Here is a 26701-nt window from a genome sequence, read left to right on the forward strand (position 1 = left end):
TATTTGCATGCAGCTTGTGGTAAATGTTTAGGATGACAGCCAATTTCATGAGCAAGTGTGACTGAAGGAAATTATGCAATAGCACTGTCTACAGAAGAGAGTTGGATGCTTGTGTTCCTAAATTTTGGATGGTTGGTTTGACAGATTATTAAATAATTCAGAGGGTGTACGTGCTGATCTACCGGTTAGAACATTAGCATCATTTCAAGAAAATGTGATGCCCACCACATTATTAAGGCAAATGATGTTCATTTCAATCTCATAATGATTTTAGTGACTTTACAATGAGCACATTTAAATGCGAAATGGTTGTTTTTGCAAATAAGACACATTAATTGAGGAAATGTACACATCTTAAACCCCCAAATAATGTGCTTACATATAAATTTGGGTATTAATTCATTGCTGTAATTAAAAAACGCTTTTTTTGTCATTTAATAATGATGAACTGCAAACGAGTTCCTGAAAAATTCTCTGTGCAAATGTGTGTGTGTGAGAGAGAGAAAGTGTGTGTCCATGTCTGTGCCAGTGCCATTTAGGCCCCAGGTAACAAATGACTTCCTGTGGTAATTGCTCTAATGAAGCAGGGAGGAGAGCTGTGGAATTAATAGGTGTGCGGAGAGTCTAAGTGTTAGGTGCAGGGGAGAGAAAGACAGTAGGTGAGATGGAGTAAGATGGGAAGATAGATGTCTGGTGAGCTAGCCATGGAAAGACTGTCCCATTTGTCTGTTTTCTCTTGTATCTTGCCAGGGTTTTAAACCCTGACAAATTGTCAGATCCATGTATAATCCATGTGCTTAAATTCTTGTTTTCACTGAGACTGGGACGGCTGTATGTTTGTGCAAGAGCAGCATTCTTGTCAATAGGAAGCAGGGGCATCATGCATCTATTTGTTTTAGGGGGCACCAGTGACAGGAATAAAAACATTTTAACAACGGACTTGTCTTATGTAAGACAAGTTAGTCTAACAATAGATTTTAATCAGTGAGCAATGAGACCCAGATTGAAATACTGGTTGCAGTGCTGGGTAGTTAGTTAGTAACTGATTATATGTAATCTGCATTATGTAATCAGATTCCAAAAATTAAGTACTTGTAATTAGATTGTTACATTTTAAAATACTCGTAATCGGAGTATTCAATTCAATTCAATTCAATTCACATTTATTTGTATAGCTCTTTTCACAATATACATTGTTTCAAAAGCAGCTTTACAGAAAATGCATGAGTCCACATTACAATTTGTACGGTAACTAAGTTATGTATTTCATAAATTTACATATACAAATCACAGTTAGCTAAAAAAAATTGAACATACAAATTTAAACAATGTAATAATTTAAGTACAGTTACTTTTCTATTGATTACGTTATTCTCACAATGGCAGTAAATTATTCATTATTCATTGATTCTCCTTACTACTTGTGTTCAGAAGGTCTTCCAGGTTTGCACACACAGACTCTGTCATGCTCCTATCACTGAAAACTGAGACCCACACAGCATTAATCACTGGATTTACGGACATCTATTTTTAATTTTAAGAAGTGTGTTCTCAACATCGCATATCGAATCTTCCGATGAACACATGCATTATTATTTGAATTATAACTCAGTGAGTCATTTAACCATGCAGGCTTTTGTCTTTCAGAGTCATTGAAATGTACAAATTCACATCTTTTCATATTTACATGCGATGCAGGGATTCCCCCAACTTTTTTGTCAGCTGAACCTAATATATTTACTTCAAGTACCCACTGAGATAATTTTTCAAGTTTATATTTGAATAATTTAACGGCACATTTGTATGTTCACGGGTTCAATGATGTTGATGATAATAATAATCATCATCATCGTAGTATTCATTGTATCAATTTTAGTAGTTTTGTCCTGATGATGATGATGATGATGATGATGATAGAGTTCAAACAAAGGATTTATTAATAGAACAAGCTCAAGTTATCCACAAGTAGAAAGGCTTCGTAACTGTGACTCACAAAAACCATGGTAACAAATGAAGAGCGGGAAACAGGTAACTGAGAAAAACAAACTAAAAGTCCATAAAACGAAGGCAAAACAGGCAGTCCATTACAGTAGTAGTATGTTTTAACTTTATTTATAAAAAATAAAGACCGAAATATATTACTGCCTTACAAAAAATAACAGATTTATTTGTGCTTCACTCTGAAACATGCAGCACATTATATTTTACATTATAATAAAGAATTGTATATTTCTTAATTGTAATATAATATTTATTTTTATTTTTATATATATATATATATATATATATATATAAATACACTACAGTTCACAAGTTTGGGGTCAGTAAGAATTTTTATTTTTTTGGAAAGAAGTTAAAGAAATTAACACTTTTATTCATCAAGGACACATTAAATTGGCAGTAAAGACATTTATAATGTTACAAAAGATTCCATTTCAGATAAATTATGTTCTTTTGAACTTTCTATTCGTCACAGAATCCTGAAAAATAAAATGTGTGGGGGTTTCCACAGAAATATGAGCTGTTTTCAACATTGATAATAATCATAAATGTTTCTTGATCATCAAATCATCATATTAGAATGATTTCTGAAGGATCATGTGACACTGAAGACTGGAGTAATGATGCTGAAAATACAGCTTTGATCACAGGAATAAATTACACTTTACTATATATTCACATAGAAAACAGCTGATTTACATTGGAATAATATTTCACAATTTTTACTGTATTTTTAATCAAATAAACGCAGCTTTGCTGAGCAGAAGAGACTCTTTTAAAAACATTAAAAATCTTAGCGACCCCAAACTTGTGAACAAGTGTGTGAATATATATATATATATATATATATATATATATATTCTATATTCTGTATTTTAATTAAGGAATATATATTTTTATTTTTTATAAACCACGCAAAATTGCAGCCGAACTTGACAGCCAGTCAATGCCATTTTTATTGTATGAAAAAGAGCAACATTGACATTTTCATAACTTATTTTGAATTCCACAGGGAAAAAATGTGCAATCCTATCGGATTGACCAAATGTATGCATGTAATAAGGTGATTTCTGACTGCTGTATTAGCCAAAAAAAAAAAATTTTTACTATGATAATCATGCAACTTTTTTATCAGAGAAACAGATTATATGGGCATGACACTTCATTATGTTTGCAATAACAGAGACCTCACATGAGATAAGTGCATTGTGCTGCAACTCCTTATGCAGCACAGAGAAGCCCTGAGTGAGAACACACTTGCATTAATGTAGTGGGTTGGAATGTCTCTAAAGTGATATTCTTCCACCTACACACATTCACACCTTCATCAGAAGAGCAATCTCTCCCCCATGGTCATGCTGCTTAGCCATGCCTGTGCGAATGTATTGGTGTGAGTGGGTGTTTTTCTGGATTACCCTGAAGGATGGAGAGAGAGAGAGAGAGGGAGTAGAATACACCCAGGAAGAGGTCCAAGGCTTCTTTGTATGTTTTTTTAACATTGGTACGCAATTGATCAAAAATAGCTTACTAAGTAAGAAGCATCTGACTCATTTTGTGTGCAGTTAAATCTCCTCACACCTCCGTGGTGTATCAGATGGCCGAGCTTATGCTGCACACATATCCATATTATCTTAATAAAAGCTTACTCCATGTTATCTATACATGTTTGTGTCCTGCCTTGTTGTTGAGTGCAGTATTGTCTAGTGTGAATGTGTGTTGTTGATGACACTGAATCGTTTCATGCGTGTGGACAGTGGGCTGTGAAGGCAACACACAGGACTAATAGAGCTACACCTCTACACACATGGCTGCCTGACACATCATGCATTCAAGTCAAGTTCAATGTCTTTGAGCAGTTAGTACAGTTAACAATTTTCCAAAATTTGGAAAGCTGTTCCAAAATAATAGGATGCACAATGTATTGTTACAAATTATTATTATTATTATTGGTTATCGGCCAATATTAGAATCAATAATAAAATATATTATTATAAATTATATAAAACTTTATTATACAAAACTATTTTTATTGAGGAATGATGCATTAAACATGATCAAAAGTGGCAGTGCATTTTCTATCCATGAAAGAATTCTGAAAAATGTATCACCCTATAATTTTGTAGTGTACAGTATATTATAATGTTGTGGTGCCTTAATTTACTTGTAGATTTTCAAGTTTATATTTCATTTTTTATTTTATTTAGATAAAATCGTATATAATGTTGATAACCATTTAAATATTGTAATATTAGCATTATAAATGTTGTTTGGAAATATAAAATTTTTACAACTGTACATAATCAAAGCTAAAATGTATGGATACAAATTATTTCAGTCGAATAACAAATGGGCCAATTACAAAATATTTCAAGTAAACACAATATTATGTATTGCACTGTTAGCTTAGCAACATGCAAACAGCAAACGATTGCCATCGATTGTGAGTCATATCTTCTGTGTGGTTTGTGTGAGAAGCACTATTTATATGACGCATAGAGTTGCTGCCTATGTAGAGCGCTCCAAATCTGTCACTTAAGAGGTTTCATTTCAGATAGGATGCTGCCTTAAAGACGACAGCTAGGCAGCTCATTAGGTTTCGGAACACAGTTTATATGTACGCTATCAATAAAAAAATTAAAATTATTGCAGGTTTTTGCCATATCCAATTTTCTCTCCAGCAAATTTAATGCTGTATTTACAAAATTTGCTGACCCTGTAGAAGCTTGTAAGAAATGGCAGCTGTACTTGTGATCTCAGTCATTGTTGCTAGGCGGTGATGTCATCCTCTTAGCAGCACAGCATGTACTTGAATCAGGTCATGCCGCTCAGCCCTTTTATGTATCTCTGGCTTTTGTCTTCCTGAATAATTTATGACGTCTTATTGACTGTGGTCGGTCCATATTTCCCCCCCCAAAAAATGACCAAACATATCCAGAAAAGCTAAAGGGCATGAGGTCGAGAAAGAAAACAACCTTGGTCTTCAGATGCTTTTGAAGACCAAAAGATGCTTTTGTTTGGTGGTTTGTGGCATGGATGTCAATACTAATGAGAAGTGTGGTTGAGAAAGGAAATAATTATCCTGAGTGAGGGTGAAGTGGAGCTTATAAAGGGAAGAGCACGCTCAATAACAGAACCATTGAATAAGTGATGAGAAGAAGTGATAAATTATGTTCAAGATGAAAGGACGAACCTCCCAAGGCTGATTAGCTCACATTTTTGATGCACATAAACAACCTTTCTCTTTCTCTCTCACATCTCACAGGTTGAGGATCAGGAGTCATGGAGTCTCTCTTCGGGGGCCAGTTGGGCTTGCTGGGGGGTAACGAGGGGCTGAAAGAAGATGGCTGTGGGGTGGGCTGGTCCGGCTCTCCCTTATCAGAGGATATGTACTCTGCCTCCCACTTCGCCCTCATCAGCGCATACCAGGACATTAAGACTCGACTGGCTGGCCTCGAGCGAGAGAATGCAGACATCAAAAGAAAACTCAAGATTTACGAGATAAAGGTACAAAACGCCTCAAAGGTCCTTTAGCCTCAGATATCAGCAGTGGTCACCTTAGATGTCGGCCGGTGTTGTAACTACCGATAGTGTGGACTGGCTTTAGTAGACATTTATTGTCCACATGCTTCTGTAGATAAAATAGTCTGTTAAACCTAATTACAATTTTAAAATGAGTCATTTTCAATACGTTGCCTATCAAATTAGTTTTTACTTTACCACAGTTTAGGGATGCTTAAAGGCCCACTGAAGTGTCTTTGAACGCGCAGCTTTGTTTAATGCGTTGATGTAATTTCCACTGAAACAGGAAGCTAAGGCGGTGGCACCTCACCCTTTTAAAATAGCCAATAGCATTTAGTTTACCTCACAGACTGCAAGTCGTACTTGACAGCACCATGGATGCGAATCTGAGCGCTGATGATACGTTGGATTCAATAATAGAGGTGTGAATAAATTCTAGCCATTTCATTCTTAACCAACGTACAGTTAGAAAACGGAATAAAACTCGAGCGTTTGAGCAACCGAACACACATCTCAAACCCATGTTGCTCCGTGAAGTGTCAACGGTTGCTTTGGCCAGGTGGTATTTATAGCATAGGGAGTGGGACGCTTTAGATTCTAGAGAGCATTTGATTGGACAGAAAATGTGATGAGGAGCTGAAGTCCGCGGTGATGTCATAAAAACCGTGATCCATTTTAGCGTAAGTGAGAGACTTTAAGTTTTTAATGCTTATGTCTCCTAAATGCGAATTTTGTTATTGATTTGGAACACACCATCATAAAATCATACTAAAAGCAAAAAAAATTAAATTTTGATTTCAGGGGGCCTTTAACTTTTATCATAATATATATATATATATATATATATATATATATATATATATATATATATACAGTGCTATGCATAAGTTTAGACACCCATGCTAAAGTTGACTAAAAAGAGGAATAAAAAATCATCTTTTGGAAACTGAACTTAATGCCTTAATTTAAAAAATTAGGAAAAATCCAACCTTTAAGGACACCATTTTTCTTTGTGAATGAATAATGTATCGTAAATAAATAAATGTTCTTCCTTAAAATACAGGGTGCATAAGTTTGGACACCCCTATGTTAAATTCCCATAGAGGCAGGCAGATTTTTATTTATAAGTATTTTTATTTTATTTTTTGTTTAGGATACTATGCATCCTGATAAAGTTCCCTTGGCCTTTGGAATTAAAATAGCCCCACATCATCACATAGCCTTCACCATACCTAGAGATTGGCATGGTTTTATTTCAGTTAGCCTAATAGCTAGTTTGATTTGCATTCAGAGATGATATTATGGAAAGTACCCCATGCCAATCTCTAGGTATGGTGAAGGCTATGTGATGATGTGGGGCTATTTTAATTCCAAAGGCCAAGGGAACTTTATCAGATATAAAAACTTTATTATATTTTTAAATACTTAAAAATAAAAATCTGCCTGCCTCTATGGGAATTTAACATAGGGGTGTCCAAACTTATGCACCCTGTATTTTAAGGAAGAACATTTATTTATTTACGATACATTATTCATTCACAAAGAAAATTGGTGTCCTTAAAGGTTGGATTTTTCCTATTTTTTTAAATTAAGGCATTAAGTTCAGTTTCCAAAAGATGATTTTTTTATTCCTCTTTTTAGTCAACTTTAGTATGGGTGTCTAAACTTATGCATAGCACTGTATATATATATATATATATATATATATATATATATATATATATATATATATATATATATATATATGTATGTATGTTTATATTTGAAGTAGACATCCTTGTTAGCCCTAAACCCTTTTCTCCTGCCTCATCTCACATTAATGCAGAGACTGTGACATGGTCACAGACGTTGAATATAGGACATTTAATCAGATAAAGCAGAGTGGACACACGTAGCAAATGATAATATGGTTACCTCACGCACAGCAGAGAACTGTGCTGAGAAAGAGCATAAAGCAATAATTAAACTAACCACTTCATGTGTCAAGCAAGCCTACTTGATGCTGGTAGATGCCAAATGTTTTATATAACTATTGTGGAGTTGCTTTACAGTTTTCTTGTGAAATTATAGTGATCTTTGTGAGTTCAGCCGCTGAATACTGATTTAAGCTGTTGTCAGAGTTTATGCTAAGCAAATAACATTGAGTTGATTAATGACTGTGGCATGACAGCACTCATTAAGAGCTGTGCCTGCTTCATGTATGAAAGAGCTTTATTTATAGGCCAGCTGACACGTGAGCCGAGCTGTACATGAACAAGTGTGCATGCTCTCTGTAATTAGCATGTCACGCATCCACATAAAAACGCACAAAGCCACTTACACACACAATGCAAGATGCTCCTGATGCTGTTTAGATCGCTGTTAGGAAAGTAGATCACGTCTCTATTAATCATTAAACATGAACACGTGATTATTATTCACATTTAGATGAGAATGTTTATCTTCCTTGGATTACAAATCAGGAGCACAATGCTTGTGCTGTGCAGTAACACACTCAACAGAGTGCGCAGCTGGTTCATTTGATGTGATCTTTTCGTACGACTAGGTAGGTTGGACAGATTCCAGGTCTCTGGGGAGCTGCAGGTTGTAGATGCTCCAGACTGGGTATTTTTAAAGCTTTTTGGGTTGGCCCTGCCCAAACATATGCATGTATACGCACCAAGGATGGCTAGGCTCTGAAGAACAGCTGTTTTTGCAGAAGGCGAGAGAGAGAGAGAGAGAGAGAGAGAGAGAGAGAGAGAGAGCCTCCAGGGTTCTGCGTTCACTATGGCTCACTGCCTAGTAAAGGGCTAAAAGTGGGGAACAAATGCACACGGCTCTCAAAGATAAGATCCAGCACATCAGTGCACACAGCATCTATTGATATATAGTATAGTGTGTATACTGTATGTCCTGGCAATTGCCTAAAACACCATGACGAATACTGGTTTTACATATGTTTTAGGCAAGTCTAATCATATGCTGCTAAATTGCAGATGAACTTTATCCCATCTGAGGGCAGTAAATAAAAAGGTCTCAAAAAAAAATTCCTTTCGGTGTTGCAAATACACTATTGTTCAAAAGTTTGGTGTTGGTAAGATTTTGTCACAAGGATGCATTTATTTGACCAAAAAAACAAAAAACAAACATGTGTTAAGGTAAAACCTGCAACATTGTGAAATTGTATTACAATTTAAAAGAACTGATTTTTATTCCTTTGTTTTAATATAATTTAAAATTTAATGTATTCCTGTGATGAGAAAAATGAATTTTCAGCATCCATTACTTATTACTTAGCCATTATGATCCTTCAGAAATCATTCTGAAATGCAGAAATATAGTAAAAAAAAAAAAAAAAAGTATATTAATTAATGGTGAAAATAGTTCTGGTGCTTAATATTTTTGTTGAAAACAAACTGCTAACTGCTGTTCTTTTGAAATATGAATCTTTTGTAAAATTATAATGTCATTACTGGCCCTTTTGATCAATTGAAATCATCCTTGCTTGAATAAAAGTAATAATTTCTTTTTTAAAGAAAGAATGTATTTATTTTTGGTTTTTGCCTTTGTTTTATAGGAAAGGAAGGTGGTGAGAGAGTAACAACAAATGTGCTTCACTATACCTATCATCTGGATATATGCCCAATGCTTTTCTTGATCATTTCATAATTGCTTGAGAATTTTCACAAGCATCTGTTTAAAAATAATAATAATTATCTACTGCTTTCTGCACAATGTTAAATCTCTAGACCTCATTTGCATAGAAAAAATGAATATTTGTGCTAAAAAGAAAGACAATGACTTAATTTAAACAGTGCTACAGTGCCCGGGTGAACCAGATTGTGGGTGGTTAGTGAATATAATGATGGTTTGTGTGCCAAAAGTGGTACAACTGTTTAATGAACTCAAACCCCTGGTTTCACAGACAAGGCTTAAACCTAGTCCCAGACTAAACTGCATGTTTGTGTTGTCCTACCTGAAAGCAACTTGCAAGGGCATATCTTAAAATATGTCAGTGCCATTGTTTTTTTCTAGGGCATGTTTATAAAAGCTACTTAAATGTCCTAATTAAACCAACGCCTAATCCTGGCTTAATCTAAGCCCTGTTTGTGAAACCAGTCCTAAATGATTCTGTTTAATGGCGGTTTGTGCCTGTGATGACCCGTGTCACTTTTCTTATACGTGTGTGTAGTTCCCCATGATAAGCGAGTTTGGAGAGGACAGAAACTCCTACTGCTCCTTTGAGCCCAAAGACACAGCGCTGCTCCAGTCAGAGAATGGCAGTCTGCAACAGAGAGTCAACATGCTGACCCTCGAGGTGAGAGGACAAACACGTATACACACATCCTCCTCTTTCTGGACTGTATTTCATCTGTTATTCTGCTCTTGTTATATTGTGATTTGGCTATATTGTTTCGTAAATCTGGATTACACAACACAAAATGGAAAGATTATAGAGTTACAGTAATACGATTAGTAGGGTAATGAAGGACAACTTTTGAATGCCCAGTCATTCATGACAAAGGCCTTACGTAATCTAGACCACGATGCGTTCGGTTTTGTGTGCCTGAAGCCCGCTCTCAATCGTCTCCCCCGACTGGCTGTGATGTGGAGTGTAAATGGGAAGATCATACTCTCTCTCTGCATCTCTCGGCTCATTGCCTGCCGAAGCGTCTCATTAATTAATGATGCTTGCTATGTGTTTCCATAGCCACCCAGCAGCCTTCCCTTCGTCGAAGAGACAGATTTCTCTTTGTCATCTGTTCTTCTCTCTCCCACACCTCCCTCGCTTTTGCTGACGTTTGATACTTTGTGTGTACATTCCTTATTCTTCCCCTCTATCATCACTTGACTGTGGATTTCCTCCTTTATTCATGTCTTCTTGTGTTTCATTCTTTACTTTTTTTCCCTAACACCAAAGAGCTTTGCAGTCATGAGCTATCGCAGAGATCTAATGCAGCGCAATTGAAAGTAAATAACCCGTTCTGTTATTTTTCTGAAAATAAGCTACTATTATCTGTGAAGCCAAAGGATCATTGTGCAGAGGTGTGTTATATGATAATTGAAGTAGATGCTTATGTGTCTGTATCAAAATGAAAGTGCAGGCAACGAGACGAATGCATTTGTTTCATTTTTATATCAGGTAGAACACCCTCTGTCGATAAATGTTTTTATTATTTTTTCCTAACCTGTTTCTACTGACAAGCAGTTTGTCAGAATGTGAAACTTGTATTCAACATGAACAGTTGACAGAACGGTCACTAGCCCTTTCGTCAGTCAAAAGCTTACTTTTTGTTGATCTTGTACATCCATGTTTTTGCCTTGTAAACATAAACTTTGGTTTTCTGTTGCTGATTTGTCAACAGGATAGCAAAAAATGAAGAATGTCATAAATTAAGGAATCATATTCCATTGTTTTTCAGTGTGTTAATAAAATCATGGATTAAGATTGCAACTACATAATTTTCAGCATGTTGCAAATTTTTATTTTAGAAAGAAAAAATGATTTTTGTAAATCAAATATGTGTTATTTATACACACACACACACACACACAAATATATACAGTACTGTGCAAAAGTCTTAGGCATGTTAATATCCCCACCCAAATAATGGTTTTAAGTCAGTTATTTATATCTTTTGCTGTAGTGTGTCAGTAGGAAATATCAGTTTACATTTCCAAACATTCTTTTAGCCATTAATTGTAATAATCCAGTGAGATTTGTGTATGCACAAGGAGTCTGACAACAGCCGGTATGATCTGATCTCACCATCATCGAGTCCGTCTGTGATTACATGAAGAAACAGAAAAAACTGAGACAGACTAAATCCAGAAGAACTGCGGGAATGTCTCCAAGAAACCTATCAGCAAAGCTACCTGAAAAACTATGCGCAAGTGTACCTCGACAAAAGCCGTTTTAAATGCAAAGGGTCGTTACACCAAATATTGATTTGGATTTGTTAATAGAAGTTAAATCATAAATAAATTCAATTTATGATTTTATTTTTGAAAGCATTCTCACTTTACAGCATTTTAACACAAGTGCCAGTACTTTTCACAGTACTGTAGCTTTGCTGATAGGTTTCTTCAAGCATCTTGGAGACGTTCCCGCAGTTCTTCTGGATTTAGTCTGTCTCCGTTTTTTCTGTTTCTTCATGTAATCACAGACGGACTCGATGATGGTGAGATCAGATCATACTGGCTGTTGTCAGATTCCTTGTGCATACAGAAATCTCGCTGGATTATTACAATTAATGGCAAAAATAATGTTTGGAAATGTAAACTGATATTTCTTACTGACACTACAGCAAAAGATATAAATAACTGACTTAAAACCATTTTTGGGGTGGGGATATTAACATGCCTAAGACTTTTGCACAGTACTGTATGTGTGTGTGTGGCAATAGCCAACAATACATTGTAAGGGACAAAATTAACGATTTTTCTTTTATGCCAAAAATCATTAGGATTTTAAGTAAAGATCATGTTCCATGAAGATATTTTGTAAATTTCCTACCATAAATATATAAAACTTTTATTTTTGTGAGTGAATGCAGCACTATCGCGAACATAAATGGACAACTTTAAAGGTGATTTTATCAATGTTTAAATTTTTGAATAGTTGTATCTCGGCCAAATATTGTCCTATACTAACAAACCATACATCATCTGAAAGCTGAATAAATAAGCATTGGTGTATAAATCTCAATTTCAAAAACCAGACCCATGTGACTGGTTTTGTGGTCCAGGGTCACATATATACACACGTATATATACATATAAATATACATACACAGACACATATAAAATATTTCTAGTAAATGTGAAATATTGGCACAGAAATTTTGTGTCAGTCTGGTTTAAATCAGAGTAAATATCAGAACTACTGCCGAATAAGGGGAAAAAATGCTTGTTTTTCCTTAGTTGAGCCCTGATATTATTGAAATATAGTTAAAGGGATACTCCACTTTAAAATGAAAATTCTGTCATCATATACTCACCCTCATGTTGTTTCAATCCTTTATGAATTTCTTTCTTCAGCTGAACAGAAAGGAAGATATTTTAGAAGAATATCAGTAACCAGACAGTTTCTGGTCTCATTGACTTCCATAGTAGGAAAAAAATATACTATGGAAGTCAATGAGACCAGAAACTGTCTGGTTACTGATATTCTTCTAAATATCTTCCTTTCTGTTCAGCAGAAGAAAGAAATTCATAAAGGATTGAAACAACATGAGGGTGAGTATATGATGACAGAATTTTCATTTTAAAGTGGAGTATCCCTTTAACAGTTAATACTGTTGCTTAACAGTAAAGTAGGCCTATATGGCAGAAAAATAAATAAGATAAATGCCTAAGATTTAGGTCACAGCTTCCAGCTACATTTTTATGGGCCTACTAGGAACATATACATTATATAATAGCCAGTGAAAAAGAAATCTAACAAAAAAATGTTTTATATATTTTTATACTACACCTGCCTAATATCAAATGTTACAACAGCTTGTCATTATACAGCCTGAGGACAGCCCAACTGTCCTTGTAATTCAAAGCACATATTAAACACACTAAATAATGTTTTGATGAAAATGTAAAAGTGCAAAAAGATTTCTGTGAGGATTAAGCCAATGGAAAGTCATTGCAGTGATAGGAGTGTGTGTGTGTGTGTGTTCTGCAGCTTCAGAAGAGCAAAGAACGAGAGGAGCAGCTTGAAGATGTCATTCAGGCCTATGAGAAGATCCACATGGAGAAGTCCAGCCTTCAGCGAGACCTGGACAAGATGGTGAGAGCTCTTCTAAAAATTCATTCCCCGACATCCATGCTAAGTTTGGCTGCCGAGCGGATGGGCAGTTGCGATAATTAGCCTCTCCATGTGCTTCAGGCTTTAATCCAACCAGGTGTCCACTTGATTAATCTTGTACTATGCGTACGTCCTAACGAGGCTGTGTGAATGTAATTGGGCTCTTATATTTCCCAGCCAAGCCCTCGTATAAGTGGATGATGCTGGATATCTGTAATCATATTTGCACATTTCAATTCTCAGTTTTAAACATGGGTCTCAAATGGCTTCGAATGGATTGGGACCAAAAGAGTGAAGTTCTGAAAATTGCATGATGCAAGCTTTGAGCATCTGCGCCGTTCGCCTCTCTGAAACACTCAGCCAGCTATCAGCTGTTAGATCTACATGTCCTCATCTTTTATTGCTGACAAAAAAATTCCACATAGACGTGAATGTTGTGAGAATCTGCGTGGTGAAAGTAATGGCTTCTTTGGCCTTGTCTATCTTTTCATCAATCCCTCTTCGCCCGTGTTACTCTCTGTGCTTTCTCTTTTGGCGTTTCAGTTTTAATATTTTATAATCTTTTACTTTTGTGCTCATCTTTGTCCCTTTCCCTCTCTTCTTTTCTCTTTCTTCTCTCACTCTTTCCCGGTCTCAGACGTCTATGGTGGAGAAGCACGTCGAGCGGATTCACAGTCTAGAGTCGGCTCTGAGGCAGAGAGAAAGCTCTCTGCACAAACTCAACACACAGCTACACAACAAAGACATGCAGTATCTGCAACTACACAGCCCTGACCCGCATAGTAAGTCTTGTTTTGTGTGTGTGCATGCAGATGTTCATTTAGTAATCAGTCAGTGTTCTAGGACATGCGGATCTGTGATTAAAACCGCTACTGTTGACTCTTTCGCTCTTGCTGTATTCACCACATAGTGAATGTCATATAGGTCTCTACAAGTAAAAGAGTGCATGAAAATGTGTGTATTCGGTCTGTACTGCACTTTGTATGACCTTACGTCACATTTATTTCAAAACAAAAAACTGGCAACATATTTAATGCTCTTTTAAAAGTCTTAACCATTTTAATCACAAATCACTGGTCAGGAAATGAGCAAGAATTGCACAAATAATGTAGATAAAGTAACTTAAAATAGCCTTGCCTAACTTGCAGACAGCTTTTTACTGGAAGAAGAGTCAGTGTTGTTCCTCTCTCTGTTAAAGGGATAGTTCACCCAAAAATAAAAATGTTGTCATCATTTACTCACCCTCAAGTTCTCCCAAATCTGTATGACTTTCTTTCTTTGTTGAACACAAAATAAGATATTTTGAAGAATGCTGGTAACCAGACAGTAGACGGTAGCCACTGACTTCCATAGCAGGAAAAAAATACTATGGAAGTCAATGGCTACCGTCAACTGTTTGATTACCGACATTCTTTAAAATATTTCTTTTGTGTGTGTTCAACAGAACAAAGAAACTCATACAGGTTTGGAACAACATGAGGGTGAGTAAACAGTTACAGAATTCTGCATGAAAAATTACCTATCCATTTAATGGCTTCAAACAGTTCAGTTGTTGAAAAAATGTCTCCCAGTTCATTTGAGTTTAATGTGAGACCAAATATTCACTGTAGGATTCAAAGGCCAAGACCAAAACATGAGCCTGATGGACTTGTTCTCAAGCTCCCGGTTGTCTTTGCAGCGTGGACAGGAGCATTGTCGTGTTAAAAAAAAAAATTCCTCTTTAGATAACAACTTTTCATTTGTGCGAACCAAGCCATTCTGCAATATTCTCCTGTATGCCAAAGCATTAAATGCCTTTTCACAGTTAAGTAGCTCACCAATACCAGCAGCTTAAAAGGCTCCCCACACAATAACACCTCTCCCTCCATGCTTCACTTGGGTAGAGATGCATTTATTATTATATTTCTCACCAGATTTTCGAAGACTCTGCTCTGGAGCTTCACCATGCAACTCGTGTTTCATTGTGATTTATCACTGCACACTAAATGCTGAAAACATCATTCTGTATTTTGATGTTTTTCTGAGACCGCAATGACTTTAAGTAATGCATTTGCTCATATCCTGACTAATATTCTGTGGTTAAGCCAATTAAAAGCTTGGTGTTTTGCCTTTTACATATATTTGCTATTAGGTTTATATATCAGCAGGTTCATTATTTGTCATTTTATGTGCCTGCCTCATTTGATTTCCACTCCAGCAATTGTGTATTGGGTCTTTGAAGTGTCCTTTTTCATTATATATGCTTCACAATTTCTGTCCAGTTTTCAATCTAGCCTAATTTAGTTTTATTTCAAAGAGCCCCTCTCCGATGAAGGACTTCAAACAGACCAAGCATCGGTCCTCTTGTCCTTTTGGTCCTCTTTGTTTTTTCCCCTGATGGCAGTGTTGTGTTGCATCTCTCTCCTTTTGCCTCATTTCCCTTTTCCTTTCTCTCTTTCCTTTCATTCGGATTGAGGCTCAGAAAAGACTCTCACAACAAAGAGACTATGTAACTAAGTGGAAAGGACATGCGTTCCCTTTCAGGAATCTAAAACATTTCAGTCAAACTCAAAGGCACTCAACAGGAGTCAGATAATCCCGGAGAACTCAAGTAAATTATGTATTATGTGAATTGCACAACTGAGATGTTCTGTAACCTTGTCAGAAAATAATACAAGAATTATGTCAATTTTGTGTGCATTAATGAATACAAATATTATATGCAACTATAAAAAAACATTTCACTGTGGATTTGGTGTGAGATGTAGGCGTGCAGGGGTGTGTGTTTTCTGCTTGCTTATTGCTGAACTGTCACAATAGCTGCTGGCTCAAGGACTGCTTTTCTATGAGCTGCTGAATCACAGCACCCACGCCGGGGGTGAGGAGCAGGATGCTTTGACAGGAAATAGTTCAGTCTTGTGTTCTCCATCTTCAAGGTTTCTGAGCTACATGGAGTAAAGGACGCATGTAGGGTGACTTAAGGTTGGATTTCTGCCCTGTTAACAATGTTGGCCCTATAGGGCAACAACCAAACCTCCTGTCCAGATAAGTTGCCGTCTTTTCCATTGGCTGATGGAGGAGAGAATTTCCCATGTTGACAAACACAAAAGGTATATCTGTTGGTCTCGCTTAAACCTGTTTTGAGTGACAGATGAGGTCAGAGATAGATCTGATGCTGTCGGACAATTTGTCTGCAACATCCTATGTTCTGAGGATGTTTCTTTTGAGGAACACCAGCAATATATGGATATTCATGAAACGATTTATTTAATTTCAGCCTTTGATGTGTCATCTATTTTTCTAACTTTATACTTTAATAACTCAAAGTTTGAAAATCTCACATTGGCATTCAAATCATTTATATTGACAATATCCCCACACTGTACTGCATTCCCAGATAGCAATGGGGATTCCCAGATAGAAATGGAGATTCCCAGGGGCCTCACCCTTGCTTCAATTCTTGCCCAGTTCTGGTTGGGTCCCTGGCCCAAAACTGTCCCACACTCTGAAAACGGACACAAACAATTACCTCTGGCCCAGATGTGGCCCACACCCTGTAAAATGCCTCTTATTTATTGATATGGCCCAGGTCTGGCCCATGCACTGAAAGATAGATCTGGCTGATTTGATCTTCTTTCTTACATTTATTTGCATACTGAATTGTGATTGGTCCGTCATTTGCATTCTGAAGGATCCTTTGTGAAAGGCTTTTTACAAATAAATTATTATTATTCATTTATATATTATTTAACTTATTTATTGCTATTTAACTTTTTATAGACATTTACACTTCAAACAGAACTCAATTTACACAGAATTAAAGTATAAAAAACAAGCTTATATTTACTTATCATAGTAAGTGATACTACTTGTATCACCTTATTGATGTTGATGTATCACCGTATGTTGACCTTATTTTCCATCAAAATATTTTTAAGATTATTTTACTATTTTACTGATTTTGCTACATATTCTCCTGTCCTTGCAGTAAAAGGCACATGACGGATGTTCAGTTTTATTCATTGACGCAATGTGTTTGGCTTATCTAATCATGACAACTGTCCCATCCCTAGTGCTAGACTGCCCCATGACCCTGCAGAGCTCCCGAAGTCTGGACACCCTCTCTGACCTCAAATTACAGCGCCTGGAGGCGGAGCTAGAGGAGGTGCGGCACGAGGCTCAGGGGGCGTGTCAGAGGGAGGAGGAGCTAAAAGCTGATTGTGAGAGACTACGGGAAGAGCTGAGAGACTTGGAAAGCAACCAGAGACAGAGGGTCAGTGACGTGCACATGCTTAAAGACATATGAACTACACATTGTCAGAATAGAGTTTTGCCCAAAATCAACCCCTATAGGATTCTAGACTCAATTTTAAAATGCCATTTATTCCAAAAAAGGTTATATATAAAGAGAAATGTCTTAAATGTTTGCATAATACTTTAGTGTTTGACGGGTTATTTAAAAAATAAATTCTAGTGAAAAGGTATGTTTACAAGCTGCTTAATTCATAAAATGTCATTAAAATAAAAAATCCATTAAATCAACTGTCAATAAAACCAAATTTAATTATTTAAAACTAAATCCATAAAAGGATCCATGATGGAAACGTCTAATAGGTTCTATATAAAAACTGCCTGACAGAACAGAACCATGCCTTCTGTGTCTCGCCTTAAGGTTCTATGTAGAACCTTTTTTTTTCTAAGAGAAGCAAATCTATTTGACTATCTGTGCTTTAACAGATAGAAAACAATCTGATGAGTAATAATAAAACAATCAAAATTCAATAAAAAAACCTTTTCTTTCAATTATAGCCTAGTAACTGAATTTTGCCTTTGAATTTAGTCTCAGATCCAGCAGTGACATGACCTTTTATGCTTTTATAAACTTGGACTTCAGATTTCTTTGGAAAAAATGAATACTTTTATCAAGGATGCACTGTATATTGCAAAAAAAAAAAAAAAAAAATTTGATCTGCAAAATTGTTTTCATATTAAGAAGAAATGTTTCTTGAGCACCAAATCATCATATTAGAATGATTTCTGAAGGATCATGTGACACTGAAGACTAATGCTGAAAATTCAGCTTTGCCATCACAGGAATAAATGACATTTTAAAATATAATAAAAAGAAATGTAATTTAAATTGTAGTAAAATGTCACAATATTACTGTTTTAATAATTAAAAAAAATGCAGCCTTGGTGAGAGACTTTTCAAAAAAAGAAGAAAAAAGAAATTTGTAACCATTTACAAAAAGGTCTCAGTTATTACCATTAGTTAATGTATTAACTAACATGAACTAACCATGAGCAATACATGTGTTACTGTATTTGCTAATCTTTGTTAACTTTAGTTAGGTGTTCAATGTTTGTTCATGTTAGTTAACTAATGTTAACAAATACAACTTTTGATTTTAATAATGTATTATTAGTAAATGTTGAAATTAACATTAACAAAGATTTATACATGATGTACTGTAGAAGTGCAGTTCATTATTAGTTCATGTTAACTAATGAAACCTTATTGTAAAGTGTTACTAAGAAATATTGCTGACCCCAAACTTTTACAACATATATAGGTCAGATTGCACATAGGTAATATACAGAAAGTATAAAGCCTGACATGACTGTCTTTTGCACAGGAGGTGAGCTCCACATGTGGACAGTGTGATGTGGAGTGGATAAAGAAAGTTGGAGATGAACAGTAAGTGTCTATTTCCTTGATTAAAAGACCACAGCTGCACATTGTGGGTTTTGCTGCAATTGCATGGCTAGTTTCCTTTAAATGTGTGTGCCATGGATATGTGCCAGTAGAGGGCAGTATAGCAATTGGCAAGCCTCCAGATCACTTTCACAATCACACAAAAGTGGTCTAAAGTCTAACTGACGCTGAAAAGAATACAGGTGAACTGAAAGTAACCTGTGTTTAAGTGAAATGGGGAGTCTTGGAAAGGAAGGTCCCAGTAATGCCTACATCTCTTTGCACCTCACAGTTTCATACTCTACTCCCCCTCTCTGTTTGAACTGCTGGTTCTTGTAAAAGCCGTGATTTAACAGAAAACGGACAAATTCTTGCATGCAGTTACTCAGACATTCTTATGCTGGTAGTTTTTGATGTTTTGTCTTGTTTTCTAACGATGTTCTGGTATCTTTAACTGAAATTGCCATCCCTGCCATCCCCATTTTTTCATAAATGTACATGTTATATGTTTTTTTCTTAAGCAATGTACAGATCAAATTTTAGATTTTAATGGTAACTTTATTGATCTAGTAGTTAGTAATAAAAGTATTGAAAATGGATACATTTAGCTAATATTAATGCATTGTCAGCTAAATTTGCTTAACTGCTACGGATTAAATAAAAACTATCTTTAACTAACAGTTAAAATGGTCTTTAAGCATATGTCGCACTGCAAGGCGGTGTCCCAACATGCCACTTTATAAACCAGAGAGTGTCACCTCTTTGTATAGAAACTCTCAGTTAAACTGTTTTTTTTAAGTGTGTGTGTGTGTGTGTGTGTGTGTGTATAAATACATTGAGATGTTTGGTTTGATATCAGATAGCAAAACTTAAAGTGCTTTATTTACCCAAAAAAAGAGTTGAGATGGATGTTTCGCAACTATTTTTAATAATGCTCTTTGGTGTAAGGTCCTTATTTGTTGTGTATTTGTATGGTATTTATCGCCTGCAGTGTATGCTGTGCTGATTAAGTTATTTGGCTGCTTTATATTGAAGTTTTGCTGAAAAATAGAAGATAAATACATATAGCCAACATTTGTTCGCATAAAGATGAAGAATATTATAGATACTAGTTTCAGAACAAAGGTCAGACATCGCTCAAGCAGCCCACATACCCATCCCTCCCACACTAGTTCATCATCATCAATATTCACATAAAAAAGCTCAGATGTACACACACACATACACATCCTCCCACCATTTATTTTTCATTTTTTACTTTTTGTACTGAATAGTACTGCAGCTGCTCAACAAAAGGCAAGTCAAGTCAAGTCGCCTTTATTTCTATAGCGCTTTTTATATACAGATTGTTTCAAAGCAGCTTTACAGAGATAACAGGAAAATAACGCAACAAAGTTTGTTTCCAGAAGAAAATAGCATCACAGTCCAGCTTAAGTAAGCTCAGTGATGTTTCATTTTTGTTGTAAAAAAAAACAAAAGGAAAGGAGTGCGTGTGTGTGTGTGTGTGTGTGTGTGTGTGTGTGTGTGTGTGTGTGTGTGTGTGTGTGTGTGTGTGTGTGTGTGAGCAAGCATGTGTGGAGGTGAGAAAAGAAGTGTTGCACATCATCTAAATCTGCTGTAAATACCCCTTTGATAGATAGTGTCTATCAAATGAGAAAGACACTTGGACAGTTGAGTTGTTGCTCAGGCGTCTGTAATGATGGAAGAGAAAGGAAACTCATTATCGCTGAGTACGATGGATGCTCAGGAGCCCAGAGGGCCAAATGATGGACACAATGAGCAGAACGGTAAGAATATCCAATGCTATGGCTAATTGGCCAGCAACAGGGGAAAACTTTGCAGATCACTGGTGGTGTGAGTTGGTTAGAACCGATTGGCCTGTGGCTCCTTTTGATCTGTGGTCTATGAATACAAATTAAAGATGAGCATCCAGTACATTGCCTATACAGAGGTCAGTTTGTTCTTTGGTATTAAGTAGTCTCAATATAAACACATGCAAGGCATGATTATGCAACTATGCTGCTGGGTCTCTTTTATTCAGATATCGTTGGGCCATATGGTTATTTGTGTGTGTGTGCGTGTGTGTGTGTGTGTGTGTTTTAGGTGGGTGGAGGGCTGAGAAAGATTTTTGAAACTGAGAGAAACTGGGAGAAAATTGACTAGATATGACCTTGCACCAGACCGCTTTTTGGCTGTCAATCAGCTGACTCATTTCAGTCATCTTATTAAAATGCAGTGAACTTCATGATTAGTATTGGCCCCTTCATGCATGTTTGACTCTCATCATGTTTTTTTTTTCTTATTTAGTCATTATTATCATTTGCAATTAATTAAAATATGCATTATAGTGACTTTACATAGACAAAGTGGTAGTTGACCTTTAAAGCTTTTTGAAATTGTTTTCAATTTTGCAGTAATTAGATTAGCTTTTTTATATTTTTTATTATTAGAATGGAGCTGACTCAAAAAGTATAAGTTAATTTAACACTATGATGGTTACACATACTATATACTTCTCTGTGGTTCTCAAATTCATGCGAATGTTGGCAGGTTTAAAAAAGTGAGTGGTGGCATGTACCCTCTGAAGCGTAAAAACTGAAATGTCTCTACTGATATATCTGACACCATCTCAAAAGTGATGAGTCTTTTTAGAATAAAGCACCGAAGGTTTTTGTGAATTTGGTCTGCACAAAATCAGATAAAGTGCATCTGATGACAAAGTGTCTCTTTCCTTGCATCAAAATTAGTTGGCTTGGTTTACAATAAACGTTTTGATGATTATCACAAATGTATCACTCATCTGTGTCAGGCTTATTGTGTTTTTGAAAAATTTATCTTTTGAGTAAACAAGATATTATCAGTACAGTATTTGATGAAATGATTAAATATTTTGTGAAATGATTATCAATGAAAGGAAAGCAACAAGTTTGCAAGTTAAGATGTAATGTACAGTTGACCAGTCATTTCTGCTAAATAAATTTATTTTATTCTACACAACACTGTTTATATGACTGTTTATCATATAAAAAAAACAATTAGACATGAAAAATTGATTATGAGTTAAAGTTATTTTATAATGTGAGAAGAAGGAGACCGCAGAGTGCTATGAGAGACTACCACAGATATGTATAGGAAATCAGTTGGCAATTTTTGTGATGACTGGGGCTTTTTAGAAATTGTGTTGCCATGGTGAGTGACGGCGGCAGAGTCATATGATTAAAAACTACACTGTTTTCTTCTCTGGCACAGTCATGCGTTATGTTCTTTCTGGTGGAGCGACACATATCACAGTTAAACAGTGTTACCAACTGTCATAAACATAATTGTCAACCATTGTTATGTGCTGAAGCATATCACCTTATTATTGCTTTTATATGTCATAAGTGCTGAGGAAGTACTGCTGATATCAGTTATATGTGCGGTTTAGATCCTGTGCAGTTCCATCTCAGCTGGTTAGCAGGCGGTCATAGCATGATATCTATTACACTTGGTATGTAATGTTTAGTTTTGTAAGTAAGTGCAATTTACAGTATGAGCCTAATTTATATAACAAGAATATGGCAATGAGGGTTAAACTTGGTGGTTTTAATACTAAAACTGTTTCTTTCTCATTCTCTCTTTTTCTCCTGTTCTCTGTACAGAGTCAATCTGGCTTTGGCCTATACTGAGCTAACAGAGGAGTTGGGCAAGTTACAGACTCTGACCTCGAAACAGACCGAGATATTGCGGAAAGCCTCACAGGAGCCGGTTAGCCCAGGTATGAGGACAAGGCATCCATATTATACATTCATTCAGAAATGTATAGATTTGAACAACTGTAATTATATTTTACACGGTCATGACCATACACTATTCGGCCAGAAGTACGTAGACACTGTCTAATTACCGGTTTGGCTATCTCATGTACAGTTGAAAGAGGTCCGTGACTGAATAAAATTAAACTGGCTTGATTAGGTACAAGATCCAAAAATTGGATAAAGCCTGTTTACATGGTTACAAAGAAGAAATCACTCATTTAATATATTCCCGTATGTGGCACCCACAGCACTCAATTAAGTCCTTTGGGATGATTTAAAACATCGACTGCCAACTTGACCTTATCGGTTCTCAAACGTTTTGCCATGTAGTGTTAAGAAGACCTGATTTAGGTAATAATAATCATATTTTCATACTTTTAATGAACCTGTAAGACTTGAGAAATTAGAAAATGCCAGACCAGACCCTGAGAAGACAGGATCTTGCTGGAAATTACCATTTGAACTCACCATTTGAGACAAAAGTCTCACCTCCGAGTCATCCTAATCTACATTTCATTCCCTCATCCCCTCTCTCTCATACTCAGATCACCTGAATTCACCCAAGAAAATATATTTAGTATATATATACTTTATACATATTTAGTATCATTTGAAATGTCTCAGTATGACTGGTACAAATGTCTCATTTCCAACTAAGTAAAACAAAAGGTAATAAGGTTTTTAAGAGTTTAGGGATAACTGGCACACAAAGGAAGGTGGTCTCTAGACAAATGGTCTCCTACCCCCCAGAAGGTGTCAACTCTGAATGTAAATTCCCATTGTTAGCGGATGTTTCCATGTGAAAGAAGTTTCTGTCTATATAAGGAAATCCAACGAGAAGATCGGGGCTTTTCTGTATTTCAGATTAGCCCGTGAGGCTGAGAGTAAAACTCTCACCTTCATGTATAATGTTGGGTTTGCATCTCTTCTCTTTATTCCAGAGCATTTGATGTTTTGTGTCGATTACCTTTGAATTGATTATGAAATTGGCATGATACATTTACCTGACATAATAAATTGTTACATTTGATTATTCTAACTGACTTTGACATTATTTTCATTAAAGAGTTAAAAGGAATAGTCAAACATTCGCTCACATTTAATGATGCACAGATAATATCATTAAAACCTTTTCATTTATGGAGTCAGATGAAATAACGAGAAAATACATTTTCAAATGTATTGCATTTAATCAAAAAATACTTTGCCTCGAGAAAAGACAGTAACACGTATAGACCTTCCGCTCTGGTCGGATGCCGGACTTTGGGCCGATCGAGCGTGAGCCTACAAACCTATTTTGCAATAGAACCAATTTGTCAACATCGTCAAAATTCAGCACAGTGAACGTGCTTTTTTTTTTAGCATTGCATGCTTGTTTGCTCTTGCTGTATTCCACAAGGAATATTTTTGCTGACGTCTTGATCGTCTCTCGTGTTGAGTGTCTCTTCTTTAGAGTTTTAGAACATAAACAACCCCCCCCCCCCTCCTCCCCCCTTATCTTTTTAGCACCTCTGCACTCAACCACACAACCATTTTGATATAGGAAACCAGACCAAAAAGCAGAAGCGGATGGGGAAAAAAAAAAACCCTACTGATTCATAGATAGTTGGACTGATTTTTCGAAATAGCTGATTGCAATCTCGCGATTGCAGGAAGCTCAGTTTTATGCACGTTAGACTTATTATTGAGAGACAGATGCATCTTCTGTACAAGATCTTGTATGCCCGTTACTAGTCAGAAACTTGTGTAGAAGTAACCTACTACAGGTGCTGGGGGTGAATGCACAGGAAAACAATATGAAAATATCTCAAAGAGGAAATGCGAGGGGAAAGAGGAAGTCATTACAGACGTCTATCAGTCCATTAGGGACTGTTTTCTTTACACTGCCTTTCAAGATATTATTCCGGTAATAAAAGGAACCATGCTAGCTACCTTTAATTTAACCAGATATTCAAACTATGTATAAATGTAATTTGCCCATGTTGTAGTTTGTTGTTATGGAAAGTGCACAATGTGACTTGCTCATTCTGACTATGTTTATGCTGTGTATTTAAATCTGATTCATCTTATATGTATAGGATGTGTCTGAGTGAGTAAGTTAACATGCTAAAAAAGCACTTCAGTGTACATTAACTCTTCAGCTTGCACGGGTCATGTATTGTAGGTCAATCCTTGACATTATTGACTGATTCAATTATTTGAAATTATCATATTTTTTCTGTACTTTTATTGTTAAAAAACATTGTTAGTGCGTTGTTAATAGTTGCTGTGGCATATTTTCGTCAATAGTTTTAATTGAAATTGCTTAAATATCGTCATGATGCAAACTTCGTTATTGTTGATATTGGAGATTAAACGGAATTAACGACAGATCTTTCCTTCTATATTGTGACATGCATCTGAGTGTAATGGATTAGAAAAAAAAGAAAAAAATTTAGGACAGTGACTTATATTTATCAATTGTTGATTGGGCATCACACTCCATAATGGAGGTAGATGAATGCCAACTTGCAGAGGGGAGTTTAAGCAAAATAAAGGATTAGAAACGTCACCAGAGAGAAGTCTGTTGTTTGACCAGAAGGTCGAGTTCAAGATTACGAGGTCAAAAATAGTAGAAAATAGAAAATAGTATGGTGACATTTAATTTAATTTCTTTTAGAAGTAATTTTGTTAACAAGATTAACAGTGATCTCAAGCATTTATCCAACGTGGTTATGTTTAATGTCTTACTGCTTATATTTAACCTATAGAGCTTTTTCACTTTTGTGTTCATCTTCTAGTTCAGCGCCACTCTCCTGTCCCTCACCAGAGGCATTCGCCCGTTCCGCAGAGGCATTCCCCCATCCAACAGCGTCACTCCCCCATCCAACAGCGCCACTCCCCTGTGCCCCAGCGGCGCTCCCCTATCCTGCAGCGTCTCTCTCCGGACATGCACCGTCGCTCACCTCTGCCTGAGCTCAGCGACGGGCCCGCTTCCTATTCCTGCAGGCCCACTTCCCACCACCTGAGGGCCAGTTTCCAGGGAAGACGCAGTTACTCTGAAGTAGCCGATCCGTCGGCTTATCAACGGCCGCCACGGTTTACTCTGGACCCGGTGTCCACGCTGCCGAAACCTCGACCTTATGTCGACAGCTACCACAAGCAGAAGCAGCAACAGCAGCAACAACAACAGCAACATGGAGGAAGCCAGCACATGTTAGTTCAAAGACAGAGCTCTCAGTCTGGCGATGGGGGATTGGCTGAATCTCCACGGCTGTCCAGGGAGCTGTCCTTCCACCACTCGGATGTGTCCCACTTGCATTTCGAGCCTCAGCCCAGCCCAGCATCCCTGCATCCATCCCCACAGCCTCCGCAGTCCTCAGAGGATGAGGAGGAGTGGTCCTGCCCTCATCCCATCAGTCCACCGCGAACACTGGGGGTGTCGAGCCCCTCGTCGAGCTCCAGAGGCCCCGCCTCTTGTTCCGCTTTCCCCATTCCTTCCCATCCCAACACCCTAAGCTGCCACCCACCTGGATACCTGCATGCAGAGCACGCCCAGTCGTGGCCGTCCATCAACGTGAGTAGCAAATCAATGGGCAGAATAACCATCCCAGGGTCATTGGAAAAACGTGCCTGTGGCAACATTTCTGCAAAATGATATTACATTGCTTCTTGCACATTTCGTGACGCATTGCAAGCGCAGTTATGCAGGTGAGCTACCGAGTAAGTTTACTATGTCAAAAAAAGCCAGGCACATGGAGCTGTTTATGTGAAGCAAACATTAAAATGTATCAGTTTACAAACCATGCACTATGGTGAAGCCTTAAGGTCATCATAACACATTATTGTGCAAAGTACAACGTGATATTAATTGATAATCTGCCCATGTAATCATAATCTGTGTGAAAATGACTAAAAGTTGTTGGTGTTTTACTTGCCACTACTGTATAT

At 36.7% G+C, this 26701-nt stretch overlaps 1 protein-coding gene across 3 annotated transcripts in view; it reads left to right on the plus strand.

Annotated features, from left to right (window-relative positions):
• Positions 1–26701, plus strand: part of tbkbp1 (TBK1 binding protein 1) — a 44855-nt gene that overhangs the window by 14245 nt on the left and 3909 nt on the right. For all 3 annotated transcript variants that reach the window (XM_084433685.1, XM_084433684.1, XM_084433686.1), the window contains 8 exons: positions 5264–5505; positions 9692–9817; positions 13178–13282; positions 13938–14082; positions 17353–17552; positions 18916–18977; positions 22616–22731; positions 25552–26327. In XM_084433685.1, coding sequence (XP_084289811.1) covers positions 5281–5505; positions 9692–9817; positions 13178–13282; positions 13938–14082; positions 17353–17552; positions 18916–18977; positions 22616–22731; positions 25552–26327 — 1755 coding nt within the window. In that variant the 5' untranslated portion in view covers positions 5264–5280. The remainder of the gene's footprint in view (positions 1–5263; positions 5506–9691; positions 9818–13177; positions 13283–13937; positions 14083–17352; positions 17553–18915; positions 18978–22615; positions 22732–25551; positions 26328–26701) is intronic.

Source organism: Rutilus rutilus (genome assembly GCF_951802725.1).
Source record: "Rutilus rutilus genome assembly, chromosome: 16".
NCBI lineage: Eukaryota > Metazoa > Chordata > Actinopteri > Cypriniformes > Leuciscidae > Rutilus > Rutilus rutilus.